The sequence below is a fragment of the Diaphorina citri genome, unplaced genomic scaffold, assembly GCF_000475195.1.
Source record: "Diaphorina citri unplaced genomic scaffold, Diaci psyllid genome assembly version 1.1 scaffold519, whole genome shotgun sequence".
Classification (NCBI taxonomy): Eukaryota; Metazoa; Arthropoda; class Insecta; order Hemiptera; family Psyllidae; genus Diaphorina; species Diaphorina citri.
The window spans coordinates 40580-55091 of NW_007377953.1; the positions used below are offsets into that span (position 1 = coordinate 40580).

Consider the following 14512-nt stretch of genomic DNA (forward strand, 5'->3'; position numbering starts at 1 on the left):
GACGCCCTCTTGTGGCGATACTGAGCAAGGAGAGTGTTTTCGCTTTTGCTCTTGGCGTGTTGGATGTTGGACTCTAGGAGGGCTTCGTTGATTAGATCATCGTAGGATTTGAAATGAGGTTTGTCGCACGGTTTGTCTTTGCTCGCGACGATCAGGTTTTTCGAGTCGTAGGATTTGAAGTGGGGTTTGTCGCACGGTTTGTCTTGGCTCGGGACGATCAGGTTTTTCGAGTAGTGGTGAGTTTTTTCCGGTAGAAGGCGTTCGTCCACTGTGCCCGCTTGGCGAGACGAATTTTCTGCAACCTTTTTGTTCCCCTTTTTGGTGGAATCAGCGAGTTCTCCGTCGAGACCGTAGCGTCAATTAGGTTGTCATAAGATGATACCTAGTAAAGACGATTCTAGATTCTATGATAGAAAAACTTTGCCTCTTAATCCTGCACAAGCGGTAGGAATTTCCATGTTAGTAGGCAGACATTCCTGGATTACTTCACATAAGGTAAAAGCACTTTCCACAGTCTTATCTAGGAAACATAAACAAAACGAATAAACAAATATGAACTTCGAACTACACCAATGTTACCAGAATATGTACGCAGATGAATCAATGAAAGTCTACAACCCGTGCACTCCTAAATCACATGACATCCAAACAATTCAAACTAATCTAAACAATCCATACCTTTAACCCAAAATGCCTATAACACTCCTAAAGTCCTAAATCACATCACATCTAAACAATTCAAACTATTCTAAACAATCCATGCCTTTAACCCAAAATGCCTATAACACTCCTAAAGTCCTAAATCACATCACATCCAAACAATTTAAACTATTCTAAACAATCCATACCTTTAACCCGAAATGGGTACGGGTCACGATCCACCACCACGGAGTGCCCGGAGGCCATCTGGCTGATGTGTGTTCAGAGCATTGTGGGCACTATTATACAGGTAAATCACAGTCAGCTCCCAGGGCGTAGTGGTCACTGCACTCGCCTTGCACGCAGGAGACCCGGGTTCGATTCCCGGCGGGGTCAAGTAATTTGAATCATCCAAATGATTGATTCCGTGACTGGATGTTCCGGGGCCCACTCAGCCTCGTGAGGAAAATGAGTAGCTATGACATATAAATGCGCATAGCGACCGGTGCCAGCATGGTAGGTAAACAAGAGCCAAAAATCGGTTCCAAATATGATCAGCTTCCTGAGATTTTTTACTGGTAGAATTCCAAACCTCTTCCACCTAACCATTTTAATTAAATATTCTTGCATATCACGTGTGGGATGTTAATAGATTGTGGTACAGAACTGCAAATGGGATGACTGCATATGGGATTGTCGCTGATGGACGATGAATATTAATCACTTGGACCTTATTCTTATTTCTTAGATCATCCTATCATCCTACCGAGTTATGGACTTTATAAATTTCCAAGACGCCCAATCTATGATATCTCTAATAGATAAACTGTAAGGGCTATTTCACATCTAGACTGCAACTTGTAGCATACGGCAATTTTCATGTTGACGGCTACACAGTCTTATGGGCCTGTTCACACTTGAACTTGAAGTTTAAATGTGAACAGGCCCATGAGACTGTGTAGCCCTCAACATGGAAATTGCCGTATACTACAAGTTGCAGTCTAGTTGTGAAATCCACCTAAATCTGAAGCAGGAGCGTTTGAAATTGATACTTTACATCCGCATGATTTTCGGAAATTAGATTTTCAGACGTACTGTAACTACACTATTATTTTCGGATTGGCTCCATCATCTTAAACGACCATGTTTTCATCGAAACTTAGGGCCAGGCACTCACGTTTCGACCGCTGGAACGACCGGAAAAAGCTTCCGACTTCTAGTCTATCGGACTCTCTGAAGATTTAAGGCAGAAGCTTTTTTCCGCCACACACGTTCCGACTGACAGTGACAGCCTTGGTTTGGGAAACAATAAAGCCTTAGTACCTATGTATATAGAATCTAGATACCTCACGTTCATGACATTATGTTTGGAGCTATTAATTAACACTTCATTCATTCGTGCAGGATCCTCTCTCTAATTATGCCTAGTACCATATGTGAGTACCTCTATACTCCATATACTATATGCTTAATATGCTTAACAGACCTAGGTAGTACCTATCCTTTTTTTTTTCGTCACGGGAATAACAATTTTCGAACTAAATTGGTACCAACCAAAGGAGCGGTAAGCCAGCCTACTTAGCTTTGAGGGTAGTGCATCTGCCTTTTAAGCGCTTGGTCACTTCGTTTCCCGTCCGGGGCGGATTTTATCCTAAACCGATAAGCTTCGTTCTCAAAACGGCTGATGAAAATACCGAATTTTATGATTTCACTTGGGCTCGAACCTTCGACCTTCAGATACGCAGACCATTCCACTACAGTCTCTACACTACTGAGGTTGGTCACAAACAAGGAAGGGTTTCCAAGGTGGGGGTCATATTCGATGGGTTCGGTTCAATTTACAAGTCAATGGAGGTATGAAATTGTTAATAATGTATGTTAGGTACTAATTACATTAGCGTGGTACTGTGGTTAGCTTGGTTAACGCGTTCGCATGATGCTGGTTCTGAGTAGTCTTGGTTAGCGGTCTACATTTTCTGTTTTCCGCGAAAACAGTGGATTTTAAGTGATAAAAAAAAAGCAATAAATATTTCGTGCATACTCGTATACCTATCAGATCTAAAACTATTTGACTCAAAGCTATAGAAAAATCAATCCAGAGATGAAAAGTTTTGTTAAAAATACTGATATCCCCCAAAATGAACATTTTCGGGTTGAAAATTAAACGCCAAGAAATGGTTTGAAATATTTTGGAGATAGTGTGGGTGGTGTACCCTAAAATCTCTTGTGAGCCTCTGAATATTGTCTCCTTTTAGGTTTTTAATAAAACTTTGGCCCAACATGATTGAGATAATTGGTTTTACAAAGCACTGAATTTTCGTCTACGACGAGTACCTATGTGAGGGCAGGAACTCCCTATCAGGTAGGCCTAACAGGTACACCTGATCAGGTCCGCCTATCAGGTTTACTTGATACTTGATAAGCACACACACTATGTATCGGGTAGACCTGACGGGTATGTCTGAAAAGGTCCGGCTGTCAGGTCTAACTCATACTGATGAGCACACACACTATCAGGTAAACCTGACAGGCGGCCCTGACCAGGTGTACCTGATAGTGCCGAAAATTCAGATACATAAAAAGTTCGGAAGGAACTGGTGTATAGTTGTATACAAAGGTCTATTAAGCCTAGTTCTAGACTTAACCCTTTTCTCCACCCTCAATTCCAAATAACCATTCTCAACCCCTTCCTGTCTCCACAGCTTCACATCGACCAGTACGATTCCGACATCTTCCTCCTGTGGCCGACCATAGTGGTCCACCGCATCGACGAGGAGTCCCCCCTTTACGATATGGCCGATCAATTGGAATACAATCTGCTTGGTTGAACTTTGGATTAAAATTGACCAGTCAGGCCGTTAAGAAAAACAAACAAAATTAGCTACGTAAATAAAATATTGTGTACCCAATTATCTACTCTAATATTAGTCATTCAGTGAACCCAATCAGAAAAAAAAAAAAAAAAAAAAAAAAAAAAAAAAAAAAAAAATAATCAGGTGGATACGCCACTCTGTAGTGCGCGAGAGCTCGAGACACTGACGCAGAAACTGCCGCGATCTCCGATATTGTCGCGGGCGAGGTCCCCTCGCTGACTGTGATTGTATCCTTGGTTCAGCCGCTCACTATCAGGTAGACCTGACAGGTACGGCTGAAAATGTCCGCATGGCAGGTCAACCTGATAGCTGATGAGCACACACACTATCAGGTAGACCTGACAGACGGCTGATCAGGTCCGCATGTCTGGTCTACCTGATGAGCACATTTGCACTCCATCACTAGTTTTTTTTTGCTCAGTGTGTGAGGCGGGTAGCTTGTTACCGAATGAAAAACCTTAGCTTGGATTTGTTGAAGCTTAACACATCCATTAGGGCTGTTTGTTCCTACAATTAAATCTCAGATTGAGCTTTTTGTGTATAAAAAAAGACCTTCCTGATCAGGTGTACCTGTCAGGTCTACCTGATAGTGAGTGCCTGGCTTTGGTAATTGTGACGGTACCCCAGATGATTGTGACTTGGGAATGAACGTGGACGGCGAATTTACAAGTTTCATATTATAAACTCGCTCCGTGTTAGTTTGGGTGATGCTTTTACAAATCTATACTCGTATCGGGTGTCTTAAGTTGTGTCCACACATAATCGATTGACGGCGTCGACTATGTGTGGACACAGCTTTACATACATATGTATTTTCTGAAATTAGTTAGGTATACTTACCTATCTATACCTAGGTACTCCATCTATTTTGTGAGGGGGTCTCCAAGTGCCTAAACACAATGTGTTCTGTAAAATCTGTAAATAATTTATAATTTAATTCACTGAGTTGTCTGCAGTATTATTTCAAATCAAAATATAAAGTGCCAATTTTGTATACCCATCATTTTTTATGTGTCCTGAAAATTGTACCTAGGTGTTACCTACCTATTTCTGTAAATAAAATAAAAAAGTAGGTAGGCTATTATTTTACTTCCTATTCTCACTCTTGTGTGATATAAAAAAGAAGACAATAAAATAAAATTATTGAAATAAAATAAAATATTGTCTACTATCTTATTATTTAGTGATAACTACCTAGATAATAAAGTTATAATTATAAATTATATTGTCTTCTGTAAACAAAATATCTCGAGAACGGTAAGAGCTCGAGACTTGAAATTTGGTATGTAGCTGTCAAATGTGACAAGGATGCGACACGAAACTTTTGGTTAAGATCGGTGCAACGGTTCGCGGAATGTAGTGCGTTTTTCCTCGTTTATGTAAGGCCAGTCATTCACTATTATTTATTTTATCAGGCAGACCTGATTAGATGTACCTGTCAGGTCTACCTGATAGTGAGTGGCTGGTCCAAGTTTTGAGTGTCTGCCACGCGCTTTGTTTCTTTTCAATTAAAATATAGCCATTTTACCCTATTAGTAATATCAACAAAGAAGAAAACAGTGGTCTTCTGGTTCATTTCCTTCTTTACTGCATGAACGACTATTAAAACAATAGAATAGATTAGAATAAACCTTGTTTATCCTGCTCGAATGAGACTAATAAAAAGTCCCTTTACCCCAGCAGTCTCAACAAGGTCTCGTTTATTTTATGGGTTTACCATAACTCTACCTCATTTCTTCCAGAAAACTCCGAGGCAGCCCGTTCTACCGAAAGCTGAAGAAGAGAGCCATCGACAAGAATGGGACCGGTAATATTATCCAGATCAACATCTCCAAACGGAGACGAGCCTTCCTGCAGGACATCTTCACCACCCTGGTGGATATTCAGTGGAGGTGGACCATGCTGGTGTGTTCCATGGGGTTCCTACTTAGTTGGATAGGTAAGGATGTCTACTGCTAGCCCAGTTAGCTTGAAAAGCTTCGCGTCTGCCTTGTCGCGAATGCGATTTTCGCCGAAATTTATAAATAACAGTCACAAAACATCTAATCAGATCGCAAAACATTCTAATGTATAAGTAGGGCCCTCGGCTGTTCAAGTCCTATGTCACTGCGACCCGGGGCAATTTCGTTGAAAACAGATATGGTTCGTTCTCGGAACAGCTGGCTTTGTCTTATCCTGTCCTAAAAAGTACCTATCCTGCTCAATTTAAACTTCTAAAAGACCTTAGCAAGTTATACAGTGACGTAAAACCACTAATCGTTTCGTCGTTTTTCCAGTGAGCTACGACACCTACCAGACCCTTCTGGACACACACTCCCTAGTGGCGGACATCGTATGTTTCAAGACCCCCCACATCAACCACCTTACCCCTTCCACTCTCGATATAGACCGGGTCCAAGACCGGATGGTGGCACAAATGAGCCGCCACGGGTCTTGCGTCCCCAAGGCTGTCATTGAAGGGCCGCCAAGAAGGGAAGTTCCTATTCTGTTGCGGCAGACGAGCTTCAAGGCCCTCACGGAAGATATTGCAGTGCCTGGTAGAGATGGTAAGTTGCCAGCCGAGTTAGGAACGTCTCACATTAGAAGTAGCGCGTAATTTAGTGATAACTACCTAGATAATAAAGTTATAATTGTAAATTATATGAATAATTGGAATATATTTAGACAAGAAACAAGAAATTATACAATACAAGCAAAGCAACAACAGGACATCAAAATAGTCCATTTCTAATTTGTACAATTTCAATTTTGCAGGGGGACATATAAATTATATGAATTGGAATATATTTAGACAAGAAACCAGAAATTATACAATACAAGCAAAGCAACAACAGGACATCAAAATAGTCCATTTCTAATTTGTACAATTTCAATTTTGCAGGGGGACATTTGTATGGCGCCTTTGAGGGGAAAATACTTGTTGATAATAATTAATTTGGTCTGAATCACTTTGAACCGGGTATGCAATCTCATTTTAAAGTGTTTCTATTCTGAGAACGCCCCGAGACTATACCCGGACGTTCTCCGAGCGTTCTCAGGAGTTGACGAACATTTTAACGTAAGGCTGTAGACCAGGCCATAAGAAAACTGTGTTTGAATTCCTTGAAAGGCTTCAGTTTACAGGGTGTCAAAAGTCATATCATAACAGAAGAAGTCAAATAACCACCGGGTCCATATAGGTCAATAATAATAATAATAATAGACTCTTGAGTGGAAGGTAGCCACTAGGCGAGGTTTTTTCTAACCCTTAGAGCTCCATTATTATGTGGTCAAAATCTCAAATAAATGAGGATAAAATTCCATGCCTCGGCTGGGATCAAACCCACGCCCTCCTGTTTACCAGGCGAGCGTCTTGACCACTACGCTACCGAGGCAAGTGTTGTTCTCTTTTCGAGAGGTTTAATAGAGGGAGCTTTCATGACTTAGATCTTATCGTTTCGAAATGGTTTTAATAGAGGGAACGGTAGTAAAGGAGATTTTGGCGTTCCGAAATATAGAAGAGAGAAGGACAGGATAGGAGAAAGCCAGCCGTTCCGAGAACGAACCTTATCTGTTTAGGATAAAATTGGCCCCCGGGCTGGATTCAAACCGGCGACCTAGCGCTTGCAAGGCAGACGTGCTACCCTCCAAGAGCAAACTAGGCTGGCCGATGAAAGAGACGATAGAAAGTCGTGTGATGTTCAGTCCAGAATGGCCGCTTCTCCAATGATCTCCCTCCATTAATACACATGTACCTACCTAGTAGGTACCTAGCTATTTGCGTTCATCATCATCCATTATCCATCATCCATTATCCATCATCCATCATCCATCATCCATTATCCATCATCCATCATCTATTATCCATCATCCTTCATCCATCATCCATTATCCATCATCCATCATCCATTATCCATCATCAATCATCATCATGTTTATCAATCCTAGGATTGGTTTGTAGATCGCCACTCGTCTCTATTTTGATATTTTCCTCTTCATCTCCGTGTAAGAGCTGCTGCTTTTGTGTTCATACCTACGTATTATTTCTTATCAGTGCAGTATACAGGGCGAACATTCCGCCGCCGCCGCCAACATCCGCCAATGTAAGTAAATCTGAAGTCTTAATAGTAAATAGTGAACTATGTACATACGTATGTATGTATTTGTGGTGAAGATAGAGGGCTCTTCATATTTTTTTGTGGATATCACAGCATTAACTCAGGGTCGTATTCAGTATTTTGTCGAGGGGCGCCCGTACGAACAAGATAGAAAAGGTTAGGTACCTACACTGATAATGTAGGTAGGTATCTACTTATAATAAGTTCAGTAGCACCTACCTAAAAAAAAATTAAGTCGATTACATTTCTTTCTTTCCTAGAGGTAATTAAACTAAAAATGGGTAGACATATGTAACTGCGGAATAAGTTGGTCGGTATAATATACCTACCTATCTCTTAATAGATAGGTACCTACTTTATGGAAAAAGTTAGGGTCTAAATTTGAACTTTGGAAAACTCTTTTGCAATATTCAGTTTTTTTTTGTAAAATTCCATGAAGAACACAATTTGCTGCAAAATTTCCAAACCGTTCTTGCAATTTTTTGAGTGGTCCACAAATTCAAAACCACCCTGTATGAGCAACACGAATCAAATGGGTATGTACTTACTTTGCACAGTCGAGAGCAAAATTTTTGGGACAGTGGGCATTTCCATTATTTGTCCTGATTGTTAAACGCTCTGTGGTAAGTAATACCAATGAAAAGTTCATGCCCCCCCCCCCAAGAGGTTTGAGAGATGGAACTGTAAACTGTAACTGCTAAGGTCCTACCTTCCGAAAGCGAAGAGAAAGAAGATTTTAAAGAGGTTTGAGAGATGGAACTGTAAACTGTAACTGCTAAGGTCCTACCTTCCGAAAGCGAAGAGAAAGAAGATTTTATCTGTTTGATAAAATCCGCCCCAGGATTGAATCGAACCCTCGTCCTAGCACTTACAATGTTACAAGGCTGACGCTCTATTCTCCAAGCTAAAAAGGCTTTCTCTGGATTTCTAGTTGGCTCTATAAGTATTTTCAATGGCCAATTTTTTTTAAGAGGTTTGACAGAGGGAACTGTAACTGCTAAGGTCTTATCGTCCCGAAATCGAAGAGAGAAGGAAGACAGGATAGGGTCTGACGAAATTCCTGTGTGTGGTGTCCAGTATGTAGGGGACTATTGCACCCTGTGTCATAGGTAGGTAACGAAATAGCAATCCTTCCAACACCGTGAGATAGGGACAGGCCCTAGCAAGGACCTCTATCAAATCACAGACACGGAAAGCAAGCAAACCTTAACGATCTCTCTCGGTTGCAGGCGTTCATGACGGGCCTAGTCTTCGCCAAGGTGGCCCGGCCCAAGCAGCGCACCCAAACCTTGCTGTTCTCCCGCACGGCCGTCATTAATCAACGAGACGGCCATCTATGTCTTATGTTCCGGGTTGGGGATATGCGAGAGAAGTCCCATATCATTGGGGCCAGCGTCAAGGCGTATCTGGTGAAAGCGCGTACCACGGCCGAAGGAGAAGTGCTGAATCCTTTCCTATCTGAGTTGAAGGTAATATTAGATGCGGTTTTACAAAGCACTGAATTTTCGTCTACGACGAGTACCTATGTGAGGGCAGGAACTCCCTATCAGGTAGGCCTAACAGGTACACCTGATCAGGTCCGCCTATCAGGTTTACTTGATACTTGATAAGCACACACACTATGTATCGGGTAGACCTGACGGGTATGTCTGAAAAGGTCCGGCTGTCAGGTCTAACTCATACTGATGAGCACACACACTATCAGGTAAACCTGACAGGCGGCCCTGACCAGGTGTACCTGATAGTGCCGAAAATTCAGATACATAAAAAGTTCGGAAGGAACTGGTGTATAGTTGTATACAAAGGTCTATTAAGCCTAGTTCTAGACTTAACCCTTTTCTCCACCCTCAATTCCAAATAACCATTCTCAACCCCTTCCTGTCTCCACAGCTTCACATCGACCAGTACGATTCCGACATCTTCCTCCTGTGGCCGACCATAGTGGTCCACCGCATCGACGAGGAGTCCCCCCTTTACGATATGGCCGCTAAGAAACTCCTGACGGAAAAGTTCGAAATCATCGCCATTTTAGAAGGCACCACCGAGTCCACAGGCCAAACGACACAGGCGAAAACGTCCTACCTGCCATCCGAGATCCTGTGGGGTCACAGGTTCGAGCCCCTAGTGCGGTATAACCGAGAGAAGGTCGCGTATGAGGTGGACTACGCGTTGTTTCATAATACGAATCAGGTGGATACGCCACTCTGTAGTGCGCGAGAGCTCGAGACACTGACGCAGAAACTGCCGCGATCTCCGATATTGTCGCGGGCGAGGTCCCCTCGCTGACTGTGATTGTATCCTTGGTTCAGCCGCTCACTATCAGGTAGACCTGACAGGTACGGCTGAAAATGTCCGCATGGCAGGTCAACCTGATAGCTGATGAGCACACACACTATCAGGTAGACCTGACAGACGGCTGATCAGGTCCGCATGTCTGGTCTACCTGATGAGCACACACACCATTAGATAGACCTGATCAGGTGTACCTGTCAGGTCTACCTGATAGTGAGTGCCTGGCTTTGGTAATTGTGACGGTACCCCAGATGATTGTGACTTGGGAATGAACGTGGACGGCGAATTTACAAGTTTCATATTATAAACTCGCTCCGTGGTCAAGAAATTTGTATCAAGCAAATGATTGACTCCGTGACTGGATGTTGCGGGGCCCACTCAGCCTCGTGAGGAAAATGAGTAGCTATGACATATAAATGCGCATAGCGACCGGTGCCAGCATGGTAGGTAAACATTGGATGTTAGGATTATTGAGATATTGATAAAAATCCTACAATGCTGCAGTGAGCACCAAAGTTGTGATATAATAACACAAAGAAACTGCATTTACATTATACAGGTAAATGGGAATATTGGATTGTATTGGTAAATCAGGCAGAAAAGTCGGTTCGTACTGGTAAATTAGGCAAGAAAGTCGGCTCATAATTTTAATTAGGAAAATCGGTTAGGTAATTTTAATTAGTACCTAATCATAATTTTAATTAAGAATATTAGCCAGGAAAATCGGTTCATACTAGTAAATACAGGCAGGAAAGTCGGCTGAGGTGTAAAATAGAAGAGTCTTTTTCCCTATCTCTCGAGGGGTTAAATTTACTGGCTCATGTGTGTTCAGAGTACTGTGGGCACTATCATACAGGTAGGAAAGTCGGTTCATAACTTTAAATCAAGCAGAAAATCGGTTCATACTGGTAAATCAGGCAGAATAATCGGTTCACACTGATAAATTAGCCAGAAAAATTGGTCCATACTGGTAAATCAGGCAGGCAGAGGTGAAACAGGAGAGGCTTTTTCTCTCACTCTATCTCTCTCAAGCTCAAGGGGTTTTATGTCTCTGTATGCCTGCTGAGATCTAAGTTAGTCCATACTTAGTCGATCGGCCGTCGATTGACGAGATAAAACTATGCTGTATACCTGCTGGGATCTAAGTTGTTTATTGTTCAGGCATCGATGGCCGGTCATCGATGGCCGGTCGACTATATGTGGACTCACCTTTAGGGACGGGGCTTTTACCCTCCATTCGGTGACAAACTGACAGATTTGTGGATCAAAAGCCAAGAATCCATTCCAAATATGATCAGCTTCCTGAGATTTTTTCACTGGTAGAATTCCAAAACTCTTCCACCTAACCATTTTAATTAAATATTCTTGCATATCACGTGTGGGACGTTCATAGATTGTGGTACAGAACTGCAAACGGGATGACTGCATATGGGAGTACTGCATAGACTTCATATGGGATTGTCATTGATGGACGATGAATATTAATCACTTGGACCTTATTCTTATTTCTTAGATCATCCTATCATCCTACCGAGTTATTATCTGGACTTTATAAATTTCCAAGACGCCCATCTATGATATCTCTAATAGATAAACTGTAAATCTGAAGCAGGAGCGTTTGGAATTGATACTTTTTTTTTAAGAGGTTTGACAGAGGGAACTGCTGCTATGGTCTTATCGTCCCGAAATCGAAAGGAGAAGGAAGACAGGATAGGAGAAAGCCAGCCGTTCCGAGAACGAACATTATCCCATTAGGATAAAATCCGCCCCGGGTGGGAATCGAACCCGCGGCCTAGCGCTTACAAGGCAGACGCACTACCAACTAAGCTAATCCATCATCTTAAACGACCATGTTTTCATCGAAACTTAGGGCCAACCACTCACATTTCGACCGCTGAAACGTGTATGGCGGAAAAAGCTTCCGACTTCTAGTCTATCGGACTCTCTGAAGATTCCGACTTCTAGTCTATCGGACTCTCTGAAGATTCCGACTTCTAGTCTATCGGACTCTCTGAAGATTTAAGGCAGAAGCTTTTCTCCGCCACACACGCTCCGACTGACAGTGACAGCCTTGGTTTGGGAAACAATAAAGCCTTAGTACCTCACGTATGGTATCTAGATACCTCACTTGGTATTATGTTTGGAGCTATTAATTAACACTTCATTCATTCGTGCAGGATCCTCTCTCTAATTATGCCTAGTACCATATGTGTGAGTACCTCCATACTCCATACTATATGCTTAATATGCTTAACAGACCTAGATAGTACCTATCTTTTTTTTTTCGTCACGGGAATAACACTATTCGAACTAAATTTAACCAACCAAAGGAGCGGTAAGCCAGCCTACTTAAGGGTAGTGCATCTGCCTTGTAAGCGCTTGGTCACTTCGTTTCCCGTCCGGGGCGGATTTTATCCTAAACAGATAAGCTTCGTTTTCAAAACGGCTGATGAACTTGGACTCGAACCATCGACCTTCACATACGCAGACCATTCCACTACAGTCTCTACACTACTGAGGTTGGTCACAAACAAGGAAGGGTTTCCAAGGTGGGGGTCATATTCGATGGATTGCTTCTCTTTCCATTTTATAGTTAGATAGTTACCCGTCTTATATGTACTGCTCTATCGAATTGTTCAGGTTCTTTATCATAGGCATTACGTGTAAAACCTAGTTTATTTATTTCCTTTTATCAACGATTTTTATCGCTCCCTAGTTCTATTGTTTAGAAATTGTCTGACTGCGGATACGGTGTTTGAGGATTCTATCAAGTAGTTGTAGTAGTGTGCCGGCTTGGGCTAGTGTCTAAAGTGCGTTTAGAATAGTTTAAATTGTTTAGATGTGATGTGATTTAGGAGTGTAGGCATTTCGGGTTAGAAGCATGGATTGTTTAGAATAGTTTGAATTGTTTAGATGTGATGTGATCTAGGACTTTAGGAGTGTTATAGGCATTTTGGTTTAAAGGTATGGATTGTTTAGATTAGTTTGAATTGTTTGGATGTCATGTGATTTAGGAGTGCACGGGTTGTAGACTTTCATTGATTCATCTGCGTACATATTCTGGTGACATTGGTGTAGTTCGAAGTTCATATTTGTTTATTCGTTTTGTTTATGTTTCCTAGATAAGACTGTGGAAAGTGCTTTTACCTTATGTGAAGTAATCCAGGAATACCTGCCTAAGTGCCTACTAACATGGAAATTCCTATCACTTGTGCAGGATTAAGAGGCAAAGTTTTTCCATCATAGAATCTAGAATCGTCTTTATACATACTGCCATCTTTTGACAACCTAATCGACGCAACAATCTCGACGGAGCACTCGCTAATTCCATCAAAAGGGGGGCAATTCAAAAGTTTGCAGACACTTCGTCTAAACGGACACAATGGACGAACGCCTTCTACCGGAAAAAACTCACCACTACTCGAAAAACCTGATCGTCGCGAGCAAAGACAAACCGTGCGACAAACCTCATTTCAAATCCTACGATGATCTAATCAACGAAGCCCTCCTAGAGTCCAACATCCAACACGCCAAGAGCAAAAGCGAAAACACTCTCCTTGCTCAGTATCGCCACAAGAGGGCGTCGCGAGCGGAGGAGGAACTCTTCGATGACAACGGAAGCGAAGAACGGATCCCCATCGATGAGACAGAGTTAACGCATGATCTGATGGACGTTGAAGAACTCAACGGTGACGAGCTCAACGCTGTCATCGAGAGACAGATTGTGGAGACGTTGCTGTCACCACCTATCATTGTGAGGGCGCCTAGTCAGAGCAGTTCCATCAATACGTCGTTCAACTATCATCACAGGTGAGTTTTGTAATTCTTCTATCTCTAGTAGTTCATCAAACTGTAGAGTTGTAGGTTAGAAAAACAGTCCTTGTGGAGATTCTTTTTATTGAGAGTTACCCATTTACCTGCAGAGAGAAACTATAACAATCAAAGTCCTTGTTCGACCGAGATTTTTACTCACGCTGTTCCTCTTCTATCTCCATTCCTATCCCTTTCCGAGCATAGCGCATAGAGCATCGAGCACTTACAGGAAAGCAAAGAATTCAAACCGAATAGAACTGAGAGCGTAAATCTCTATGCTCTCCGCTCCACTATGTTTTTAGCCTAAGCAGAAGTGAGGGTCCTTTTGAACATACGAGTATTTGTACCTATGACACACCTACCTCACCAATCAGGATTGCATATTATATCTATTCCTGGACCCGGTTATAACACAAACACTGCCCAAGATGTTTATAAACAAGGGTTCAGACGCGATTCTTGTCTGTCACGGACACACTCTCCACAAACACACACTCACTCTTCTGTTAACGCACACTCACTCTATTAACACACACACACACTCCTCTATTAACATATAGGTAATACATTTGTAGGATTGTAGGTATATCACACAAACACACTCTCACTCCTCTATTAACATATATCAGCATTAATCCACCGATATATGGCACTCCGCGGAATGCAATGACCTTGAGTTATGCCATACAACAATCCTCTATGCCTAATAATAACAACAATCCTCTAGCAGGGGCGTATTCAGGATTTTCTTGAGGGAAGCACAAGGGTTCAATACACACCTACCTCACCAATCCGGAT

The 14512-nt window shown here is 42.2% G+C and overlaps 1 protein-coding gene and 1 long non-coding RNA gene across 11 annotated transcripts in view; one reads left to right on the plus strand and one right to left on the minus strand.

Moving 5' to 3' along the window:
• LOC103509672 (G protein-activated inward rectifier potassium channel 3-like) overlaps positions 1-14512 on the plus strand; it is a 49992-nt gene that overhangs the window by 2354 nt on the left and 33126 nt on the right. For 7 of the 9 annotated variants that reach the window (XM_026823963.1, XM_026823960.1, XM_026823965.1 and 4 more), the window contains exon 3: positions 13476-13711. In XM_026823963.1, coding sequence (XP_026679764.1) covers positions 13476-13711 — 236 coding nt within the window. Of the gene's footprint in view, positions 1-12679; positions 12866-13023; positions 13712-14512 lie in introns of those variants that run through there. The other 2 variants (XM_026823959.1, XM_026823961.1) reach the window with 2 other exon arrangements.
• Positions 183-857, minus strand: LOC113467665. Of its 2 annotated transcripts, none has more exons than XR_003391653.1 (2): positions 679-857; positions 183-564 (listed from the first exon to the last, which is right to left on the minus strand). It is a non-coding gene; the product is annotated as an uncharacterized LOC113467665 (long non-coding RNA). The 2 variants fall into 2 exon arrangements; XR_003391654.1 differs by having other exon boundaries at positions 183-520; positions 679-856.